At 43.8% G+C, this 19,013-nt stretch overlaps 1 protein-coding gene across 1 annotated transcript in view; it reads right to left on the reverse strand.

Moving 5' to 3' along the window:
* celsr3 (cadherin, EGF LAG seven-pass G-type receptor 3) overlaps window positions 1–19,013 on the reverse strand; it is a 208,750-nt gene that overhangs the window by 40,417 nt on the left and 149,320 nt on the right. The window contains 10 exon segments of the mRNA XM_007890243.2: window positions 523–642; window positions 1,864–1,990; window positions 4,181–4,260; window positions 6,243–6,355; window positions 7,362–7,536; window positions 11,106–11,312; window positions 12,419–12,545; window positions 14,930–15,097; window positions 16,685–16,853; window positions 17,405–17,563. Coding sequence (XP_007888434.2) covers window positions 523–642; window positions 1,864–1,990; window positions 4,181–4,260; window positions 6,243–6,355; window positions 7,362–7,536; window positions 11,106–11,312; window positions 12,419–12,545; window positions 14,930–15,097; window positions 16,685–16,853; window positions 17,405–17,563 — 1,445 coding nt within the window.

Consider the following 19,013-nt stretch of genomic DNA (forward strand, 5'->3'; position numbering starts at 1 on the left):
GTGGATGATAATTGAGAATACTGTTAAAAAATGCTATTATGAAAGTCTTAATGAAACCTGGAAGGACAGTGCTACAGGTAGGTGTATCTATAATATTGCCTTCAATGAATGCTTTAAGTGTCAATTTAAAGCTTCAAAGTGCCACCTCTCCTACCATGCTGTTATTTTAGTTACAGATGTAATAACACAAATGTTCTTTCAGGCAGTACCGTGGGCTGTGCTTAACACCTTTTTCCTCAGAAGGAAAAAGAGGAACTGCAATAGTGGGCCTCCTGACTATTGGTCAAATGTATCATTCGCAGAAAGCTGCTATCCCACTCTCAGCTGCAGGAAGTGCACAGCCTGAGGGCACCCACGTGAAGAAAGGTAGGGCATAATGTTGTGGACACATGCCCTCAAAGGAGGGTAAACAATAAAAATGTATAAATATTGAAACTTTATTGGTGTAATCAGCAGTAACTTAAGAGTTTAATATTGTTCTTAGTTACTAGGCTGACCTCACTACCAAAAACAGGTCATTACCGAAGGCTGAGGTGCTCGGGTTGCATCGTCACCCTGACTCTTTTTCCCAAGACAAGCTGGTTTCCAGGCTTCTTGTACTTCTTCATTCAGGACACAGAACAGCACCAGGACAGCCAGAGCCTGCAGGAGACAAGAGCAGAAACATACACACAATCTGTCATTTATTATGTCTTTATTACAGTATGTTATAGTCAGTGTACCAGTGCCTGTCTACATGTATGACTGTCTATTATTAAGCCTTCCTGCTTAGCTCCCGTCAAAGCCTACATACCTTGAGCGCTGACAGCATCTCCCTCCATGGATGCACTCTACATCTCACAGAGCCAATATGGAACCTCGGCGTCCTGTTCGACCCTCAACTGTCCTTCATACTCCACATCCGTGCCATGACCCGCTCTGCCTTCGCACACCTCTGCAACATTGTTCGGCTCCACCATTATCTCACACTGCAGGGCGCCGAGATTCTCATACACGCATTCATAAACATCCAGGCTCAACTACAAACTCCCTATTGTCGGCCTCCCCAACTCCTCCTTTCATAAGCTGCAGACCATCCAGAACGCTGCAGCCGCATCCTCTCCCGCACCAGGCTCCACCAGGCTCATCCCCACCCTCGCCTGACTCCACTGGCTTCCCATCACACAGAGGATACAATTCAAGATCCTGGCCCTCACTTTCAAAGTCCTCCATGGCCTTGCTCCCCCAACCTCTGCAACTTCCTAACACCCTACCAACCTGCCCGCTCCCTCCTCAGCGGGGTCCGGCCTGCTTCACGTCCCCCATCTTTTCTGCTCCACCATTGGTGGGTGGGCGGGCCTTCTGCTACTCTGCCCTCACCCTCCATCCTGCAGTCCCTCCACCTCGCTCCTCCCTTGCCTCCTTCAAGACCCATCTCAAGACCCTCCTCTTCACCCGTGCCGTCGGTCACCCTCCTTCCCCCCTGCCCCCACCCTCCCTGATCCCAACCCCCAGCTCCAGTCCAGAATACTGATTGTCCAGCACCTTAGGATATCCTCCCGACATGAAAGGCGCTATACAAATATAATTTTGTTGTTGCTATTATTAAGTTATTAAAGTACATGAATATGTCACTCAGTCACTCTTGTGAAGCCACATGGCATGCAAAAAATTTCATGCAGAAAATGCTGCTTAAGTTGCAGCAAATTTTCTCCAGTTACAGTTATAGTGTTCAAGACCTATTTTAATTGCAATTTCAAACTTATTGTGGATTGCATTTGCAGTACAGCTAATGTCTAATCACTCCAACATGCTGGAACAATGGGGAAAAGTTTGTCATTCTAGAATATGTAGAGAGTGGGGAGTTAGTGAGTGATTCTTTACCTGAAAACAGCACAGAACAGTGTAGAGGTAGTGAAAAGCAAGGATGCTGTTGTTGACAGCCATCAGCCCCAAAAGCCAGGTGGCACTGACGATAAGCAGTAGAGTAAAGGCGCTTCGTACTGTGGTACTGGAGAGAGAGAATCAGAAAGAAGCTACACAGTAAGACCGACAAGGAAACAAAACAGTGTACCTGCCACTAGACAGTATACCTGCTAAATTAAAAAAAAACTTGGATCCATGGAGGAAAACAATAATGAAGCGTATTTTCTTTATTGAGAGCATTGCAAAATATAGGCTTGTGAAAAGGATGCACTTTTGGGAGCGGAAACGAGTATAAGAATGATAAGAAGGATGGAGCTTCGTTGGTCTGCCGTGTATGGGTGCACTGGGGCATCTCTCCATAGTTCAGTTCACAGCAAAACATCAAAGCCATTCCATTAAAAACAGTTCCCTTTACATTTCTCAATGTAACAGAACACTTGGTTTATCTTAGTGTTGATATATTTGTTAACTCATTGGTTTGCCTCCTGCTTGTTCCTTGTCTATTTTACTCCACCACACCCCAAAACTTTGGAACTCTCTCCCTCAATCCCTCTGCCTTGCCCCCTCATTCCTCATTTTCAGATCAAGCCTGAAGACCTTCCTCTTCGCCCGTGCCTACGGTCTCCTACTCCATCCCTCCTGTTTGGAGTCACTGTTAAGAGCTCTGAGACACTACCCAGCACGAAGGATACTATAAAAATGACCTCTGTTATTGTTTTTTGCAACAGTATATTTCCCTCCTCTGGCAGTTGTGATTGAATAATGCTTTAATGGCAAAGAGTTCTTATCGACCAGGCTCAGTGGAGGATTAAATTATGCTTATTGCAAAACGTTCATTTAATACTGATATTCCAATTTCTCGGTGATGATTTTATATTTTTTGCTGAAACCTCTGGCAAATTGCTTCTGTCTGGAGTGTTTCATTCAAATAGTATAAGAGTGTAAAATTGTTTCACAGTAAAATAGTGCGATATAAAACAGTTGATACATCTGAGAGTTTGTTTGGTGTTAAAACAGGTTGTTGAAAGTGCTAAATGAGGCAGCTCATTGGTGGCCACAAGCCTTTGTTCCACTTGCTTTTTGCAGTGCAATGATATTGAGGAAGAGAAATCTATGGGTGCAGATAGATACGTCCTGGAGTGCATGTTGAAAAGACTATAACAAAGTAAATAGGATTCTACATTTTAGATATAAAGTGGCATTTAATACCATACAAAAACTATTATCAACAATGATAAATTTGTATATAGCTCTGGGCACACCATTATACAAACACCAGACAATGAGTTTAGTGCAGATTGACAGGACATATGGATTGAGAGGATTTAAGTATGTTAGGCTCGAAAAAATAATTTGAAAAAATATAGCAATATCAGTACACTCCTGATAACTCAACCCTGGCTTAACTTGTGACTGCCACTTAAATCATCTTGCTGTCACTATCCCGGCCGCATTTAATTATATATTTATACATATACCAACTCGTCACTCCAGATAACTTGTCACTGAGCTCTTTTCCTTTGGAGTGATGAGTTAATAGGAGGTTACAGTATTCCATAACAAGTTAGGTTCTCTCCAAACAACAGTACAAAATATTAGTTATATTTTAACAAATACAGAAATTGTTATTTTCATTGAAATACAACAATTTGCATTTGTGGTGTCCTTTATGAAGAATAACATCTCTGAGCACGTTATTGCAACAGCGTTAAGCATTAAGGTGTTAACAGTGGTATTCTGACATCAAGTAGGGATGGGGGGTGGGGAGGGCAGGAAATGGAGGCGCATCCGAAGAGGTACGTTTTAGGTGAATTTTGAAGACAAACAGAAAGGGGGCAAAACAAAAGGATTGAGGTAGGGAGAGCGTGGGGACATAGTTGCTGACATCTTGGACATCAATAGTGGAACAGAGAAGACAGTGAACACACAGAAAGCCTGAATTTTCAGCGTGCAGAGGTCGAGCAGGTAAGGGAACTGGAGAAGATCGTAGAGGTATTACAAATCTAAGAATTGATCTTTGTTTTTGTGGAATGGCATTGATGTTTTGCTATGTTGCTCCCCTTATATGAGTTGAGCGAGGTTGTAAAAGGATTTGTCGATGGTAGAAAAGATCTACTGGGAGGATAGGGAGACAGTGAAAGCTGGCGAGGATAGTGATGGGCAGTGGAGTTTGTAAGTTTGAGCTTGTGCATGGTAGAGTTGGGGAAGCCATTGAGGAGAGGATTGAAATTAAAAGTTATGAATTGAATTCACATTCTGTTTATTTCTGACTTACAGCATGAATTTCTTCTTTGTTTCCTTCCGTGTCGGGGCGCAGGACATTTTTGCCACCAGCAGGAACATCACAGCATTCATCTGAAAGATCCAAACATTAAGAGTGAAATTCAGCAGCTCACAAACAGTTCTCAATGGAGCAGTGGAGAGGAGATGTGGAGGTGGAACAACATATAGATGACAATGGCAATCTGAGATGGGAGTTGAAACTGAGGGGCGTAAGAAAGAGAAACATGATCCTTTGGATCATCTGGACGTGATGAAGGCATGGAGGAGGGTCTTCATGGGCCAGGGGAAGAGGTATACTATGAGCTCAAATAATGAACAGTACACCTACTGTGCAAATCAAAAGACCACTGAGAAAGTAGAATTTACCTATTTTCTTAGTGAATATTTTAGCTACTTACAATTCATTCTGTAACTCCTATTTATAGAGCGCCTTTCACGTCGGGAGGACATTACAAAGCGCTAAACAGTTAGATGTTGGGACCCGAGCATGGGGTGGTGTAGGAGTGAGGGAAGGAAGGCAGGTGGGAGGGAGACCAAAGGCACGGTCAAAGAGAAGGGTCTTGAAATCGGCCTTGAAGGAGGCAAGGGAGGAAGCGAGGCGAAGGGACCGTGGGATGCAGTTCCAGACTGCGGAGGCAGAGAGGCCAAAAGCTCGGCCACCAATGGTAGGGCGGGTCGGGCGGGAGACATGGAGCAGGCCAGAGCCTGATGAGCGGAGGGAGTGGGCAGGATGTTAGGAAGTCAGCAGGCCAGAGAGGTAGGAGGGGGCAAGGCCATGGATGGCCTTGAAGGTGAGGACGAGGAACTTGAACTCGATCCTCTATGGGATGGGGAGCCAATGGAGTCGGGCGAGGGTGGGAGTGATGGGGTCGCAGAGCCTGGTGCGTGAGAGTACACAAGCTGCAGAGTTTGGGATGATCTGCAGCTTGTGAAGGGAAGAGTTCAGAAGGCCGATGAGGAGGGAGTTCCCGTAATCTAGCCTTGAGGTGCGTGGGTGATATCATTGCTCATAAGCCAGATCAAAGAGCTTGAATGAAGTGAGAGAAGGAGCCAGTCAGAGAGAGTTTACTGAGCAAATGGAGGTTGCGTAGATAGGATGGAGTGAGATTGTGGAAGGAATGGAAGTTGAGAACAAGCATCTTGAATTCTATCTGATGGGTGATGGATTGCCCATAGATTTTCTGGACAGTCAGCAACCTGTGCAGGGAAAAGCTGGGAAGTCCAGCACGCAGGGCATCAGCATAGTCAAGTCTAGATGTGATGAAAGCATGGATAAGGGACTTGGTGGCCCAGGGGAAGAGGTATACTATGAGCTCAAATAATGAACAGTACACCTACTGTGCAAATCAAAAGACCACTGAGAAAGTAGACCTTACTTATTTTCTCAGTGAATCTTTTTAGCTATTTACAATTCATTGGTGGTGAAGGAAGCTTGATAGAAGGAAACCACTCTCACATCTGTAAGAGCAGAAACGTGCAGACACAAATGGGAGTGGTTTTAACACACGGGATTTGATGCAATGCCTGTGATTGATAGATTGGAGTAACATGTGTAGCTTTGCATCACTCTCATATGGGCTCAAAGCAAGGAGAGTAATAATCAATAGTAAAGAATCAGTAGCCCCATTAACACTAATATCATTAGGGTTTTGAGATGGATTTAGGGTTCATGGAAGTGTGGCAAAAAGGGTGAAAAATACATTAAACTGGCAAAAGCAGTGAGCTACAACCAGCATGAATAAAGAGAGCCTTGGCTCTTATCAACCTGCGATGAATACTCTCCAGATGTAGGTAAGCAAGATGGGTGCCTGGTTTACAGCTTTTTTTCACTCGTATCAGAAGGACGTCTCAAAGCGCTTCACAGGGTTTACCCTGTAAAGTGTAGTGGCTAGTGTTTTGTGAGTGAAATAACAAGAAGCATGGACATTGGATCATACTTTAAATTGAGGTGTTGCGTGTATTTAATTATTATTTTATGGCCAGTTAATATTTTAGTCCAATCTCCAAAATATACGCTAGGATTTTGCAAAACCTAAAAAAAAACCTATGTTTACCAAGATAACAACAGCGATTGGCCCTGCAAAGCTCCAGATCAGCTTGTCATGAACGGAGATCCAGCAGAAGTCAGGATTACCATAGCCCTCGGGGTCAAGGCCCACTGCCAGCCCTGAAGAAGAGAACAGGAAGAAACCAGAGACAGACAAACAAAGGACACAAGGTGAGGTCCACATCTTTGCATCGTACAAAACTGCCGACAAAGCCATTAGCCTGCCACAGGGAGGAAAATAAAATCAGAATCTCTCTTGGATGTTAATGGCAAAAAAGTGCAAAAATATTCACTTCTACAGCATTGTACATGATAATTATCATTGCATTTGACATAGCACCTTTTACATTGTCAAGATGTCTCAAAGTGCTTCACAGGGTTTACAGGCAAACTCAGCTGTAAATTGCACACAACCATGTTCCAAACCAACGATAAAGTGAATGACCAAAGCCCTAACATGTAGGGTGGTCCTAGCTGGACAAGCAAAGATAACTGGAAGGTTGCCAGACAATGTTTTCAAAGGCAAGCTATGTTGTTTTAGCTGTTAAAGCACCTGCAGCGCCCCAATGTGCACTCTGAAATCCCCAAGCCTTGGCTCTTATCAACCTATGCCAAATACACTCCAGTTATAGGTAAGCAGGATGACAGTTTTTTGTAAGTTTCTTTTAAGAACTACAGGCAATCAACTTCAAAGACTGAATTCATTAATTGACCACATTTTGGATACTATGCAGTCACTATAGTTTACAGTGAAGAACTTGGAGACATCTTGATGAAGCGATAAGGTGCTTTATCAAATGTAAGGATTAAATTTTTACGCTACAAAAACTAAATCTAGACCCATGTTGCCTTTCTCCCATAAGATTTTGTATTTAAAAAAGAATCATACAAATAATTACATTTTCTAAATACATTATGTATAAAGTTACAGAATTGGCAACGTGTACCCAAGCACAGAATAATGTTACGTGAGTGGATGCCTCTCTTTTATGCATTGTACACTATACATTTACAAAAGCAGATACCCAAACAAGCTTATAATATCAAGTGTGAGTGAACTATCATCCTTTTTGCTGATTACAACATATCCTACCAGCCTATCCCTATATGTGTCACTGATGCCAACCTGTAATAATGGCAGGGACTCCCCAGCCAATGGCATAATAGAACCTCATGGCGCCATAGTTGATGTTGCGAGCTTCAGTCTGCATACGGTAGATGTGAAGTCCTTCCACAAAGATCCAGGCAAAGGTCGCCATAAAAAAGTAGTGCAGCAAAATGGCAATCACCGTGCAGAGAAACTGGGGGGAGAATTCTGACAATCAGTACAAACCTTGATATTTCACCATGTGTGCAGAAGAACTACATTTCCCACGAATCAATGCGATTGCAATGCTTGACTACGCATTGAATCGTAGTCTTGACACGTCACCGCACGTATGCCCACATACCTGCTCCAGTGACAAACTACTGCATGCACACTTACTGGCTAAATTGAATTACATGTACACAGTGTAATTATTAATTAAATCGGATTTTATACACTTATACAAGTTTGCCTATAACTCAGACTTTGCATAAATCGTATTAAGTGCTACGATCTTGACTAATGCAAATTCCCCATAGGAGCTATATAGTAAGCCCACTGCTTTCCCACTGTTTGATGATTGCCTGTCTGACATAAACATTGCAGGAGTAACCCACAAACCACACTTGTTTCTTTTATGCAGTGTCCCTTTTCTGTGAGTGTTTTCAGTTCACTCATTGGAGAAAAATATCCACACCCCAAAATGTTCTGTTTAAAACTGAACTGCAAATGATACAGAATAAATATTGGCTGTGAATTAAAGTGGAATAATTCAATCTTGTGCTTCTGCTGCCATTCAAAAATGATTTAAGAGCAAATGATAATATCAGATCTGCTCGATTGCATTGCTTACTTGTAAATTCCTGTCCATCACATCGTACAAATTTTTCCCAGTCATCTCTTCCCTTGATACTCCTTGCCAAATGTCCTATCTACATATATAACACTTGGACACTTCTTATCCTCTATTAGTTGCAAGACTGCTAATTCAGTCGACGATTCCAGTCAGCTCATATGGAAAAATGACCTTTTTCTAATCCATATGGTATTGTTAAAAAGCTGTCAAACCAGCTGGTCCTCATTAATGGTACCTTTCCTCAAGATGAACACAGCTATGCATGTCTTGAGGCTGTAATATGAATATGATGAAGCAGTGACTACAGGAGCTCAAGCCTCTCTGTTTAACCAAATCGTTGCAGGAGATGCTTCAGGACTAGGAAGCCCAGCTGGTCAGAATTACACAACAACAACAACAACAAGATTCCATTTATAGAGCGCCTTTCACGTCAGGAGGACGTCCCAAGGCGCTGCACAGTTGGGTCATGACCCGAGCAGGGGGGAAATGGTCAGGGTGAGGGGAGGGAAGGGAGGGAGAGAGGAGGGGGAAATGGTCAGGGTGAGGGGAGGGAAGGGAGGGAGCGAGGAGGAGGAAGAGAGTCGAGAGGGGAGCTGAAGGCACGGTCAAAGAGAAAGGTTTTGAGACCGGCCTTGAAGGAGGAAAGGGAGGAAGCAAGGCGAAGGCACTGGGGGATGGAGTTCCAGAGCCTCGGGGCTGAGAGGCTGAAGGCCCGACCACCGATAGTAGGGCGGTTGGGGCGGGGGACGTGGAGCAGACCGGAGCCAGAGGAACGGAGGGTACGGGCAGGTAGGTAGGGGGATAGTAGGTTGGAGAGGTAGGAGGGAGCAAGGCCGTGAATGGCCTTGTAGGTGAGGATGAGGATCTTGAAATCAATCCTCTGGGGGATGGGGAGCCAGTGGAGGCGAGCGAGGGTGGGAGTGATGTGGTCCCGAAGCCTGGTGCGGGACAGTACACGAGCTGCAGAGTTCTGAATGACCTGCAGCTTGTGGAGGGAGGTGGCGGGAAGGCCGGCGAGGAGAGAGTTCCCATAGTCCAGCCTTGAGGTGACAAAGGCGTGAACCAGGGTTTCAGCAGCGTGAGGGGTGAGGTAGTGCCGTAATCTGGCGATATTCCGGAGGTGATGGAAGGCGGTGCCAGTTGTGGTGCGGATGTGAGGGAGAAAGGACAGCTCAGGGTCGAACAAAACGCCGAGGTTCCTGACTGGCTTTGAGAGGTGGAGAGTGCAGCCTTGGATGCTGATGGTGTCAGCGCCTGAGGTGCGGAGGCGCTGACGTGAGCCAATCAGGAGGGCCTCGGTTTTTTGCACGTTGAGCTGAAGAAAGTTGTCTCTCGTCCAGGACTCGATGTCGGACAGGCAGGCTGTCAGGACATCGGTGGTCGTGGAGTTGAGAGTAGAGGAGGAAAGGTAGAGTTGGGTGTCATCCGCATACATGTGGAAGTTAACCCCATGTTTGCGGATGATGTCACCAAGGGGGAGCATATAGAGGGTGAAGAGGAGGGGACCGAGGACAGAGCCCTGAGGGACACCACATGAGACAGTACGGGGGGTGGAGGAGAAGCCATTCGTTGAGACGAAGTGAAGACGGTAAATTTAATCTGTTATTGGTTAAGTACAGAATGTAGAAACAATTTCATCAGGGTAAGAATAATGGATCCAGAATTCATCATCCAGGGCAGGTGGCTTGGCCGCTGTATCATAGAGATCTTCCTTATTTCACAGCCTCAGCTCTTCCAGGGTTAGTCTTAGTTGAATAGAATAAGTTGCAATACACTGACGGGGGTTCAAATCACATCATGCTCTATGTGAGTGAAGCATAAGTAAATTATCTCAACACCTGAACTCTGAAATTGGGTTGCAGCCTTCATGCAATTTCTTGTTTCATTTACTCTTGTTGGGCTTCATCATTCCACGTTTTGTGGAACACCGTCAATTCTCTGTTGCTACAGCCAACTTTGCACTTTGTGACAGAAGAGATATTATGCTATGTTTTACTAGAAACAGCCATGGTGAAAGCGACAAATTATATTCTGTCCATCTATGACCAGGACTCCCTCTGTCTCCTCATCTTCCTTGACTTCTCTGCTGCCTTTGATACTGTTGACCACTCTATCCTCCTCCACCCTCAACTCTAGGACCACAGAATGTCTGTTTAGACATCAAGTCTTGGCTCTTCATCCCCCAGAGGATAGAATTCAAAATCCTCTTCCTCACTTTCAAGGCCCTCCACGGCCATGCCTCCTCATACCTGTGACCTGCTGACCCCATATTAACCTGTCCACTCAGCAGGCTCTGGCCTGCTCCACATCTCCTACCCAGCCAACCCCACCATCGGCGGTCGGGCTCCCAGCCTCTCTGCCCCCACCCTTTGGAATTCCATCCCGCATTCCCTTCGCCTCGCTCCCTCCATTGCCTCCTTCAGGCATGTCTCAAGACCTTTCGCTTCGACCGCGGCTTCGGCCACCTTCCTGCCTTCCACCCTCCGTGATCCCAACCCCATCTGCTCGGGTCAAAATCCCTGACTGTCCTGCCCCACTCCCCACCATCAAATCTCCTCTAAAGACCTTCCTTTTTGATCATGGTTACAGTCACTTCCCCCTTCCCTCTCCCCCTGGTTCAGCATCAGAATCCACCACTGTGAAGCTCTGGAACACTACCACCCGCGTGAAGGGTGCTATATAAATGCAAGTTGTTGTTGCTGTTACACATTTCTGAGAACCTGTAACCTAGGCAGGATATGTGCTTCACGAGTAAAAAAAGAAAAGCTGTAGGTACTGCATCAGTTATGCAGTAAATCAGCCTCAGCATGCTGAATAGTCAGTTACACAGTGAGTTATTCATGGGGGTGTAGGATTAGGAGTACTGCCGTATGAAAGCTTTGACATGAAGTGCGATAACTGAGGATGGATTCTCAGCATTCACTTACCTGGTTTTCTGTTTGATTAATTCCCAACAGGAAGACGAGCTCCGAACAGAAGATGGCTGCGACGATATTGCAGTGAATTCCACGAGTGTTGGATTTCGGTCCTTTCAGGCAGGCCAGAATAAAGAAAGTGAGAAGCAGTGCCGCAAGAGAAATCGAGATAGTTGAGTAGGTGACAATTGCCAGAGTCTCCAAGTCTCCTTCCAGTTGCTTCAGGGGTATGGGGGAGGGAAGAGGAGGAAGACAATGTGAAAAGAATGCTCATCAAGCAAAAATAATATTTCACACTGCGAGTTGTTTGGATCTGGGATGCATTGCCTGAAAGGGCAGTGGAAGCTGATTCGATAACAACTTTTAAGAGAGAAGTAGATAAGATATTCGGGGAGGACAAATTTGCAGGGTTATGGGGAGAGAGCGGAGGAGTGGGAGTAATTTGGATAGTTCTTTCAAAGAGCCAACACGGACACGATGGGCCGAATGATCTCCTTCTGTGCTGTATAATTTTATGATTCTTTGAAGCCCGCTCATCTGAATGGAACATCTGCATTGGAACTCTCCTGTTATCTCCCTGATCTATTTCTACTGCCATACACAAAGGAATATTGTGGAGATATTTGAGGCACATTAAGATAAGGCTGTTGAAATGTCAGAATTCTGCTCATATATAACTGAGCACATAGACAGCATTCTGATATCAGGGTGTTGCAGTGCATCTGGCTGTGAGGGCAGTACATCATTTAAAATCTTTCAAACCATTGCATTTGTACATAACTTGCTCACTTGCATGATGCTGAGTGACTCAAAATGTGGGGTTTAGGATTCTTCCTCACTTCATGACAAATACAGGTATATTCACCGATCAGACAGAATTATTCCATTACATTTTCTGTCCTTAAATTCAATTGGTGCAGTTTTCCTTCTCTTCTGAAGGTACTTTGACTATTTCCTTTTGCTGAGGTACAGCTATATGGCATACCCTTCAGTTCCTTTCCCAAGTGGAAATTATTCATTTGCAATTTCTGACAGGGAGTGTTGGCAGACTATTCAACTGCAAGGGAATCATATCCCAGCTCGATTCTACAGACATCCACACATGCACCTCCAGCAGAGTCTCTGGCTATCAATCAAGAGTGGGTACCTTGGCAATATATCCCCTTCACTACCCAGGGGCACTGAAGACAATTATTGCCATAACCTCTGCTCTGATTGAGAGCAACTAACCCAGCACAGAACAGGATTTGATCCTGCAATCCTCTTGTCATTTATGATCACAGTTGTATGTGTATTCATTCATATTCTCAACATCTGACTCTTACCTCACGATGGGAGCTGTCCATTAGAACCCCAAATGTGCCAATTTGTGAACACTGACATCGGACATGTGTTGTGTTTCTGTGAACAAGGTCACAATCCTTTGCTGTCCAGGTACCAGTTGGTTCCAAACTGCAACACAACAACAGTGTTAATTCAGTGACTCTGTCATGGATATAATCTACTGGTAGATTATTTTAAAAATCCATCAAAATAATGCTCAACACAGGAGAATAGTGTAGGGTTTGAAACTGTAATATTATTAAGTTAGCAGCTATTATTTACAAGAAATGATCTGTAAGAGAATATCAATATACCTAAAGTAGGCAATGAAAAGCTACTTATATTCTATTATATATTAATCATAAATATTAATTGATTGCCCAGGGAAAGAAATAGGCTAAAGAGCTATCAAGCAGAACCCCCACAATATTCTATGGTGGATTTTCATCCTGCCCACAGCAGAGATAGCACTTGTCAAAGAAACAAATGACGTCCTTTCTTTCTGTGACCAGGCCTCCCTCTGCCTCTATGTTATTCTGACCTCTCCACTGTGTTCGACAATCACGGCATCCTCCTCCACCGCTTTTCCTCCGGCATCCATCTTAGTGGGGCCACACTCACATGCTTCCATCCTTGGCCCCCTTCTTTTCCTTGTCTACATGCTCCCTCTCAGCGATGTCATCTGCAGACATGGGGTCAACTTCTATATGTATGCAGATGACATCCAAATCAACTTCTCCTCCAGCTGTGACTCCCAGTCCGCTGATGTCCTGTCAGCTTGTTTGACAGACATCAAGGCCAAGATAAGTGCAAATTTCCTGCAGCTGAATGTCGGCAGTACGGAAGCCGTACTTTTTGGCTCCCATCAACGTCTTCTCCCCTGCGGGTCTGAACTCTTGAACCTCTCCAGGATCCCCCTCACTCTCTGAAGCTGACGCAATTTAGGTCAGGTTCGATTCTCCAGCTTCTACCACACATCTCTTCCCTGATCAGGACCACTTTTTTCCACCTCCGCCACATTCCTCGCCTTCTTCCGTACCCCATATTCACAGCAGACAAAACCCTTGTCCATGCCTTTGTCACATCCCGGCTGGACTATTCGAATGCCCTCTTCGCTGGTCTCCCCAGCTCCACCATACATAAAATACAATTAATTCAAAACTCGGCCACCCGGATATTCACCCGCATAAAATTCCATACCCCCATCACATCAGTCCTTGCCAGTCTCCACTGGCTCCCAATTAAGGAACGGATGGATTTCAAGATCCTCTCACTCATTTTCCCATTCCTTAATGCCCTGACACCTCCCTACCTATCCGACCTGCTTACCACTGCCTCCGCTCGGCTGTCTCTGTCCCCTCAATCCTCCTCTCCACCATCGGTCGCCGTGCCTTCAACCACTACACCCCAAAACTCTGGAACTCTCTCCCTCAATCTCTTCGCCTTGCCCCCTCCCTCCCCACCTTCAAATCCTGACTAAAGACCTTCCTTTTTGTTTGTGCTTACAGTCACCTCCGCCTGGCTCATTGTCAGACTTGGCCACTGACAAGTGTTCTGGGTAGCTACCCCGGGTGAAGGTCACTATGTAAATGCAAGTTGTTGTTGTTTATGGTCACGTGCTGACACAGGCATAAACTCATCACCGTGCTTGATAATCTATAGCAGACTCAGATGAAGCAAAAGAGGAGCCCTCAGTCGGTGCAACACACCGATTGGGTGATGGAGAATTGTAACTTTGGAATTGTTTTAACAGTGATCTGATCACAATTGTGCACTCCAAATTTTAAATATTTCACTCAGTCTTTTCATTATGACATAAAATAATGAAAGGTCCACTTTATTACATCAGATTATTGGCGATTTAATGAGATCCAATGGGTTGGAATATACCCCAGGCGCATGGTGCATGGTGGTAAATGGCTCCACCATCACATGCTTTACGTTACTGTTCAAATAAATAATCCACTAAATGTTTCTTTTTTGAGAAGGTCCACAGGATTAGAAAGTGCAGTGGTTTGGTATTTATAAGCAAGCACAGCAGCCAATTTGTAAATAGCAACACCCCACAAACATAACATCCATCAAATAAATGTAATCGGGGGGGGGGGGGAAGGGGCATTGTTAGTCAGGAAAAATTCCCCTCTCTTTTCAAAGAGTGCCATGGGAATACTTAATGTTCACTTTTACAGACAAATGGGATCTCGATTTACTGTCTCATTTGAAAGGCAGAACTCTTCCATTAAACTGTTATCTGATTAACGGAAAAAAATTCAAATGCCAATGTAAGGGAGTTGAGGTGAACTTCTTCTAGGCAGTGCTGCAGTATTCCACGACACTTGTACTCTCTTGACCTGCTGCCTTGACCTGACCTTATACAGTCCTGCTCTGATACCTCTTTTTTAAGGCTGAAGCTTATTTAGTTGTTCCTGAATAGTGCAGGGAAGACTTTGTATGTAAGAGATTCATTGCTACTTCCTTTGTCTGCCGTTAGACCAAACGTTCAGTGCACTCACAGGCTAGAGTGATTCCACTGGACACACACAGGTTTGCTGCGATTGACAGTCTCCAGCAGGCGGAACTCCAAAGTCAATGGCGAGTCTAAAACTCCCTGAAGGAAGGTATTGTTGCTGAAGATGGAGATGGTCACGATCGGAGAGTTCATCACAGGATGCTTCGGAAGTCTAGAATTCAAAATAACAAACAGATCAAATTGGCATCTTTCATTGTATTGGGACGGAAAGGGCAAAATGAGGGAGGAATGTGTTTTGCTACAGAGAGTTGGAAGAAAAATTAAGGTACTCTTAAAACCATTTTTTTTTGTACAAATGACTGTAATGCAATGTGTATAATATTGCATCACATAAAAATAAAATAGTCAATGAGCAGTGATACAGAACAGTAAAAGTGAAGTTTAGGCACATTGGGATAGATATTCTGGTGGCAACACATTGACAGTTAGTGCACAAGGTTTTACATAGAAAGTTGTGTGGTGAAAAATCCATAGAATCTGACAGTAAATAATGGCTAGAAAGCAGAAGCCCTGAAGGCGGTGAGCGAGTGAGTTTTCCAAAGCAGCTAAGCAACTCATTAATCTCCCGGATTGCCTTTCTGAACCCTGTCAACCGGGAGCGAGGGATGCATGTCCTTAGGTATCTCTCCCTTTACCTATACGTGACATAAGAGGACAAAATACATTTTGAAATAGTGAAAAACGATTTATAATGCAACCACATCTCACTTTGTTGGAAGCTATAAACTTAGATGTAATCATCTCCTTCCAAACGTTAACAATGACCTCACCCATTACAGCATGTAAAAGTCATAATTAACCACATCTTTTCAAACAATGGGGAATGTGTGAGAGTATCTGTCAATAGTTTCAAAATGAATGTTGTGACAGTGTGCATTAAAATAAACAACAGGTGCAATTGCTCCAAAAGTGTCTACCAATTAACCACTGAACAATCCACTATGGTTGCAAATAAGAACAACCAAATAAAGGAGTTCCTTGCATTAAGTCAAACCTTTTGTACACAAGTTTCAGTGATTTCCAAAGACAGGGAGTATCTTCATAGCTTATGTTCAGCTAACTATGAATGAATGTCTGTTCAATCTACCATGGAAAGAAATGAGCTGCCATACTAGAAATCACATAATTTTTTGAGTTATTTGGCCAAACATATCTGTACATTTATAAATCTTGTGTTAGAATTAAGATTCATGCCTCGTGCCAAAGAAATTGGAGGACGAAAGTTGGTAGGTCTACACTGTTTACAGTTAGTCTACACTGAGTGTGATTAGTGCACGGTCAGTGTACGCTATGTGAGGTCAGCATACGCTATGTGAAGTCAGTGGACGCTGTGTGTACATGTGCTCAACAAGCTTGTTAAGACAGAAAACCCTACATATATTTTTTTTACTGTCACAAAAATACATCTAATTTTGGGTGTTTATTTGTACCTCTTCTCTACGTTTACTAGCAAGGATGGCACCTCTGTCACTGGAGGTCCCCTACAGCACTCCAATGGATTGTCAGCTTAGACTATATAAGTTCCAAGTCCCGACTTGGGGCTTGAACCCACAATCTTTTGAGTTAGAGACGAGAGTGTTACCAAATGAGCCACGCTGACACACAGATTAAAAGGCGATCGGACTGAGGTTAAAATAAAAGTAATTGAGAAGTCAGATAAGGAACAACGCTTCTGTCTAGTGAACTCATCCAAAACATTAATCTTAACCCAAACAGAGATGAACTGTTGTGTTCCTACCTCACATTTCGGCGGTCAGTGTTGTAGTGTGCAGGAAGTAGGCTGCCCAGCGTGCGGTAAATAAGGAGGATCAGAATGGTCACAGTGGGTTCAGGCTCCGGCAACATTTGTTGGTGCAGAATTTCATTAGTTTCATTCAGCATCTGGATCGTGCTTTCCGTTTTTTCAACTGCAAAGACAAAAGGATGCTGTTGGAGGTAGATGCAGCATCACACACAGCCTTCTGTCACTCACTCACAGACACACATCCCCATCTCTACCACATGCACACCATCTCTCTAGCACATTCACAAATCCGGTACCTCACACACAAGCATGCACCCCCACCCTCTCTCACACGCATGCTTACACTTTCTCACACAAACAAAAACGCCCTCTCACACATGCACGCCCTTTCACATACACAATTCCTCACACACACACTCTCTCTGTATTTCCACTGATTCACCCCTACATGTTCTGAATAAAATTATGCCAATTCATTCTTTATGACATTAACGATTATTTATATAGGGTCTTTCTTGTAAAATAAATATCTCAAAGCTCTTTACAAAATGAGATGCATTAGAAATGAATTAAATATTTCTATGGAGACACACACATAGCAACTAATGTGATGTTGGATGAGGAGGGAATACAAGGCAAGCATCGCACTGACACTCGCTGATGTAGGCTGTCTATGGAGATTCAAGGACAATCAGGCCTGCCATTGTCACTTACCTCGAACTTTTGAAGGAAATAAAACTGATGTTGGAAATACAATGTGCGTCTGTGTGTCCCACATAGTCAGGCCACGGAAGAGCCCACTGTGGTATTGAGGAAACCGCTTTTTTCTGATGCTGCTGATGGTGTAATTCTCTACCCGGTCAATAGTCATCACTGAAATAGAAAAGTATTTAACAGGCAGGAGATTTAAGGGGATTCAAAGAGCAGGACTGTGATAAACCAAATGGTAAATGCAGTTTGAACTGCGTTAAGCTTTTTGGGGGGGCAAAATTGTAAAATTCCTAAACACATTAGTTCCTTCTCCAAGCTAGTTAGTAAAATGAATTTTGAAATACCCTTCTGATATCTGAATATTGGTAGCTTCGCTTGCTGGCACAATGTGAAATTGGGAGCTCATTGTTTGTAGTAATAGGGACTCAAGGTGAGCAGGCCAATTCAAGGTTATTTGGATGATCTTCTTTAATTTCCCACCACTACACATATATGTTCATGTAGTTTTGCTGTTTGGAAATTTTTATAGGGCCTTATCACATCAAAACACTTCAAAGCACTTCACAAGTAATTACTGTCAAGTTAGTGATATCTTGTGTAGGCAGCCATTTGTGTCAGCAATTCTCAAAAACAGTTGTGAGGTGAATGACCAAAATATCTAGAGTACTGTTGGCTATGAGTTCATGACACAGGAAAAAACTCTATTCTTCTTTTGAGTAACGCAAAGGGATTTTTAATATCTGCCTGAAAAGAAGCAGACATTGCAGAATTGCATCCATCCAATTCCTGATGTTGTGTTTAAATCCACATCCATCTGACCCAGACATATTTTCCTGTTTTGCTACTTTGATTACATTTTCAAAATATTGAACTAAGTGTGTCAGCCTGGCTCAGTTGGTAGCATTCCTGCCTCTGAGTCAGAAGATTATAGAATTAAACCTCACACAAAGATTTTGAACTCAAATCTAGGTTGACAGTCCAATGCAGTGCCACAAGTGGATTGAGCCGTCCTTCGGATGAAACACTAAACTTAGGCCCGTCTGCCTCTCAGATAAACATCACAGCACTATTCGAAAAGAGAGGGAAGTTTTCTCTCTCCTGGTGTCCTGGGCAATAATCACCCAAAGTGTTCTGTACATGAATGCACGTAGCATAAAAATTAAAACAAGTAGTTAGAAGCACAAATTCACCGTAAAGGTTATGATGTAATAGCCATTACAGAGACCTGGCTACACGCTGAGCATGATTGGGATTCCAGGCTATAAGATCTTTAGAAAGGACAGGGACATTGGGAAAAGAGGAGTAGCAACATTGATAAAAGACAATTAAAGCAGTAGAAAGAAAGAGTTTCAGTGAGGATGATCAGGGCGTGGAAACACTATGGGTAGAATTAAGGAACAGCAAAGGAGGTAAGACTCTGGTGGGAGTTATCTATAGATCTCTAGACAGTAGTGAGGGTGGGGGGATATATAAATACAGAGATCAGAGAAGCATGTGGCAAAAGCAATGTGGTTGTAATGGGAGATTTTAATTTTCCACATAGACTGAGAGAAGCAGAATAGCTTCCATTTAGCGTGAAAGGCGCTTTATAAATGGAATCTTGTTGTTGTTG

This window comes from Callorhinchus milii, unplaced genomic scaffold (assembly GCF_018977255.1).
Source record: "Callorhinchus milii isolate IMCB2004 unplaced genomic scaffold, IMCB_Cmil_1.0 Scaffold12, whole genome shotgun sequence".
NCBI classification, from domain to species: domain Eukaryota; kingdom Metazoa; phylum Chordata; class Chondrichthyes; order Chimaeriformes; family Callorhinchidae; genus Callorhinchus; species Callorhinchus milii.